Source organism: Carettochelys insculpta, chromosome 1, assembly GCF_033958435.1.
Source record: "Carettochelys insculpta isolate YL-2023 chromosome 1, ASM3395843v1, whole genome shotgun sequence".
Taxonomy (NCBI): domain Eukaryota; kingdom Metazoa; phylum Chordata; order Testudines; family Carettochelyidae; genus Carettochelys; species Carettochelys insculpta.
Window position 1 is genome coordinate 248,833,602 of NC_134137.1, and position 5,345 is coordinate 248,838,946.

General features: G+C 45.9%; 1 protein-coding gene across 1 annotated transcript; it reads left to right on the forward strand.

Moving 5' to 3' along the window:
* Positions 1–803: 803 nt before the first annotated feature.
* MCAT (malonyl-CoA-acyl carrier protein transacylase) lies at positions 804–4,956 on the forward strand. Its single transcript, XM_074983710.1, has 4 exons — positions 804–1,281; positions 2,455–2,542; positions 3,347–3,564; positions 3,879–4,956. The coding sequence occupies exons 1-4, from the start codon at positions 829–831 to the stop codon at positions 4,299–4,301; spliced, it is 1,182 nt and encodes a 393-aa protein (XP_074839811.1). The 5' UTR covers positions 804–828; the 3' UTR covers positions 4,302–4,956.
* Positions 4,957–5,345: the final 389 nt, after the last annotated feature.

The window sequence follows — 5,345 nt, forward strand, 5'->3', positions numbered from 1 at the left end:
CACTGGTGAGGCCACATTTGGAATACTGTGTCCAGTTTTGGGCCCCCCAGTGCAAATCCCTTTATAAACTGTTCCTGCTGTAAATTATTTATTGGGGGCAACATGTCTGTCTGTGATGCATCCTGCCCTGAAGCCTGAGTGAATTTTACTAAATCATGCCATAAAATTATGCAGTCATTTAGTAAACAGCTTGCCCCCAATAAATAATTTACGGCAGGAACAGTTTAAGAGAGGAAAGGAGAGGGCCGCCACTCTTTCCTGTGTGGGGGAAGCCCCTGGTGTGTTGTAGGTAAGCAGTGCTTAAAACGATCTGAAAAAAGTGAAGAAGGCTGCCATAATCTGGGAGCAGGACTTCGGTGAAGGAGTGCTGGTACTGCACCCCTCAGCTTCATTGATGTGATATTTATTGTCTAGTGGGGGGAAAGCCCATGTCACCCCCCACACACACACTTCTTGGAGCACAGGATGTAAGTGACTGCGAGTGGGGCGGGCAGGCTTGGTAAGGGCGTAGGGCCTGAGTGTAAGCCAGGCCCTGATGTGGTTAAGGGAGGGTGCGGCGGGGGGAGGGTGGCATGTTCACGGTGCTTGCTTGGGGGGTCTCCGAACCTGATAGATACGTGCATTGGGGGTGGGGGGAGAACATTTTAGTCGGCGGAACCTTCCTCTCGCGTCCTGTTTCCCGGCGCGGGGAAGCCTTTTTCCATCGGCCTCAGCGCGCGCTGGTGACTTCACTGGGGGGGCCGTGTGAGCCGAGTGGCGCTGCAGAGTCCGGTTGCCGTAACAACGTGGGCTTCGGTGGGGGCTCGACGCGGCCTCGCGGGACCCCCTATGGGCAGTTGGGCCGCCGGGTGGGGGCGGCTGCTAGGAGGCCGCTGGGCGCGCGCCGCCGCCGTCCTCCCCGGAGTCTCCGGGCGCCTGAGCAGCTCGTGGCCCGGCGGGGGCCGCGCCGCGAGACTGAGCGAGCTGCTGCAGAGCTCGGTGGGGGGGGAGGGGGAGGAGGAGGAGGAGGCGGCGGCAGCGCGGCGGCGGCCCCCGCAGGACGGCACGGTGCTGCTCTTCCCCGGCCAGGGCAGCCAGTTCGTGGGGATGGGCCGGGGGCTGCTGCGCTACCCCAACGTGCGGGACATGTTCCGCGTGGCCGAGGAGGTGCTGGGCTACGACCTGCTCTCGCTGTGCCTGCGGGGGCCGCAGGCCGAGCTGGACCGCACCCTGCACTGCCAGCCGGCCGTCTTCGTCGCTTCCCTGGCCGCCGTGGAGAAGCTCAACCACCAGCAGCCCAGTGTGAGTGGTTGGGGTGGGGAGGGAAGTGCCCGGCCCCGGGCCCCTCCCCTCCGCAGCCCGATCGCTAGTGAGTACAGCGGAGCCCGGAGTTACGCGAGGTTCGCGCTATTGCACCTGCTGGGTTACCTCACATTTTGGGCAAGTCTGGGGAGCTGGGAACTAGGTGGCAGCCTGGCTCCCCTGGGCTTGTAGGAGCTGGGAAACTGACCAGTGCTCCAGGGCTGGTCAGTTTCCTGGCTCATGCCAATGGTGGGGAGCCAGGCCTGGCTTTTTCCCAACTTCCTCCAGCTGGGGAGAAGCCTGGGTGGCAAAGTGGTCTGTCCCCTGGCTCCGGAGCTGGGCGGGCAGACAGCTGCCACAGAGGGGCTTCCCCCTGGTTTCCCCCAGCTGGGAAAGTAGGGAACTGGAGTGGGGAGCTGGTGGAGGAGCTGTACTCCCCATCAGCCCCGGGAACTCCAGTATTTTGACTTGTGCCCAACTTGTGTTAACGCAAGTTAAGCGCAAGCCAAAATCACATATATTGGGGGTTTACTGTAACTAGTCCTGGTGCCCTCTCTGTGCAGGAGTATCCATGTCCAGGGTCTGCATGCAGGACTGCTGGGTCCCCAAGGATTAATGCTGGATTTCTAGCTAAGTATAGTGGGCAGGTGCCTAAGGGTGCTAGGGCTCTAGTGGTGCCTTATCTTCTTAAAACTGCAATATAAGGCTGCCCCTGCCAACACACAAAATAGACAGCTAGCTAGCTAGGCACTGTGAAATTTGGAGGTGCTGGGTAGAGCACAGATGATGCTGTGCCTTGAAGCGCTTAAAGAGTAATTTGGGCATTGGTGAGGACCCCTTGGTGGGACATTTGTCCAGGTCTTTTGTGTCAGTGTGAGTGTACCCTCCCTGTGTAAGCCCACATCTTCCAAAGAAATGCTTTATTTTAGACATCTCTGTTTTTTAGCATCCATCTCAAAACATGATGTGCCTGCTACTAGTGCTAAGTAACCTCAGGTCCAGTTGATGTCTGTGGGAACTGCCTGTGCTTAACATCTTGGAAAATCAGGCCTAAGTTTCTTATGGTTGGGCATCAAAAATAAACACAGTTATTTCTGAAATGCTGGACTTTGGTTTTTCTCAGGACATCTTGACATAAGCTAAGTTGTTGGTTTGTATATTTTATTATTTCAGGTAATTGAGAACTGTGTTGCAGCCGCTGGCTTCAGTGTTGGAGAGTTTGCAGCCCTGGTGTTTGCTGGAGCCTTGGATTATACAGAAGGTAATTAACAGACTCTTTCTAATACATTTGGAATTGCCTTTCAGAGTGGTTTCCCCTCTATGTATATACTGCTCTTTCAAAACAGCCCTCTGTGACAGCTATTCCTTGCTACTTCATTTCCTTTCCTTCTAATATAACTTTCTAAATTCAGTTTCTGACAAAGTGACATACTACATATTTCAAATTTCAGTTAAAAACATTGTATATTATAAACACATAGTAATAAAATAAACTTATTTTAAGCCCTCAATCCTGTAGCTTAGTGAATGTAGATGAAATTTTTTTCACATTTGGAATAAAATTGTAAGAACAGAGTTGGTCCCTTCATTTAGAGCTAGGTTAGAGTTACTTTGTAGCATACATAAACTGATTCACAATGTGACAGACTGTTAAGACATTGAACTTTAAGACAAAATTTCTAGGTCTTTTAAAAACTGATCACTTTTGAAAAATGAAATTTTTATACATACGGTGTTATATATTTTCAGTTTTGCCTTAAACTTGCTTCCAGCAAATTCAGAAATGCTGAACTACTCATTTTAGGAGAACATAAAACTACTGACTCCAAACATTGTGAGAAGTGTAAATATATCTATCATTATTTTGAATTAAATATGGTGAAACATTCATTGTTGGACTTCTGGAAAGGAAAGAGGTGTATATATAAGGGGTATATACAATTAGTTTTAATGTGTGTGGGTTTTTTGTGAAAGGTTGAGAATAATAGTCTGCAACATAATAGAGTGAAAGTAACTATTTTTCATTGAGGTTTAAGCTTATTTGGAATTTTTGTTCTATGTCTAGCCTTGTATGCAGTGAAAGTACGTGCAGAAGCTATGCAAAAGGCATCAGAAGCTGTTCCAAGTGGGATGCTATCAGTTATTGGTCATCATGAGTCAAATTACAATTTTGCCTGCTTGGAAGCTCGTGAACACTGCAAATCATTGGGTATAGAAAATCCTGTTTGTGAAGTTTCAAATTACCTGTTTCCAGATAGCCGAGTCATTGCTGGACATTTGCAGGTATTACTTCAAAATAAATATCTAAATACATTATTCTAAGTGTTTGCCATCCTTTAGGCTTAAAGGAAGCCTAACAATATTGGCCCAATTTTGACCAATGGAAACTTGTCAGAACAAAGGTTACGGTTTGGGTTTCTGCAGTCCTTATCCCATTGTACTTTTTCTCTGAACTGTATGATTTAGGTCCTTAGTTGAGAATGAATTTAGTATGTGGTTTGTAAAAGACAAACAGATCAGGGTAATGTCATGTTGCCCTAAGTTGTGTAAAGTAAAGTGACTAAATCTGTGGCCTTTTGTTTGTTTGTTTTTCCCAGGCTTTGGAGTTCTTGCAGGAGAATTCCCGAAAATATCATTTTAAGCGAACAAAAATGCTTCCAGTCAGTGGTGCTTTTCACACAAGACTTATGGAACAAGCAACACAGCCTTTGGCTGAAGTTCTAAAATCGGTTGAGATTCAGAAACCATTCATCAGTGTCTATTCAAACGTCGATGGTAAAAAATATATGCATTCAAAACGTATTCAGCATTTATTAGTAAAGCAGCTTGTTTCACCTGTTAAGTGGGAACAAACTATGCATGCTATATATGAAAGAAAACAAGGAGTAGAGTTTCCTTATACATATGAAGTTGGACCTGGGAAGCAGCTAGGAGCAATGCTCAAAAACTGCAATTTAAAAGCCTGGAAATTCTATAAACATATTGATGTTTCAGAAGATGAGGAAGAAGAGGAAACATAGTTTTGTACGAGACTACATGGTACTTTTTCCTCCCCCTGCTTAACTTTAAATACTTTTTGTTTCTCCTGAAAAAGACTGACATGAATCTTAAAAAATAAAAGTGTCTCTTATTCCCAGAAGAGCTCAGAACTCACAATTGCCAGGAGAGGTTTCCTTCTCCATATTTGGCTGCAGCATATGTCATATGGAAGGACTACTTTTAAGGTTCAGCCATTCAGCCTGTCATTTCCATGGGATTGCTAATAATTTGTCAGATTTGGACCTAGTTCTGTAAGCAAATCCACATGTGAAGGCCCTTTGACCCATGTGGCGTCAAGCTGAAATCAGTACAGTCCCGGTCACGTGCAAAGATCTCTCTCTTGGCTCTAGTTGCAGAATCAGTCCCTTTTTACGAATGTTTTCTTATGTGGACTTTGTGTTTAGTGAGATCAAGAATTTCATTTAGATAAATGGATTAACTTTCAGTAACTATCATGTTTTGTTTCATAAGTTATATAATCAGTGAAAGAAATAACCAAAATGCTCTTTCTTTTATGTTTTGTTTCTACAGGAAAATTTTATTTTTTTTCACACGTCACTTAAGTTAAAGTATTAAAAATACAATTTTCTTAAGGTTATGTTATTAATAAATTATTTATAAAGCTTTTCCTCCATGAATTAATACTATTGGTTTAGTAATTATATAAATTTTCTCTGTAGAAGGAAATGTTTTCCTTCCCGTGGGCTCGCTGGGGCTTGAGATTGTTGTAGAGGGCTTCTTTTCCTAAGTTACCAGGGACAGATGTGATGTTTCAGCCTATAGCCACTTCTCCCAGAAGCTTGAACAGAATTCGTTACTACCAAATAAGTGTAAATAGTAGTCTTGAATTCTCTGTCTGTGAAGTCTCTTTAGATCAGGGTGGTCTAGCTACAAGCCTTCAGGGCCACGTGTGGCCCACGGATCAATCATTTTTTGTGGTTGCTGTAACAATGTGGGCTTTGGTAGGGGCATGATGTGGCCTTGCGGGACCCTCCATGGGCAGCTGGGCTGCCAGGTGGGAACTG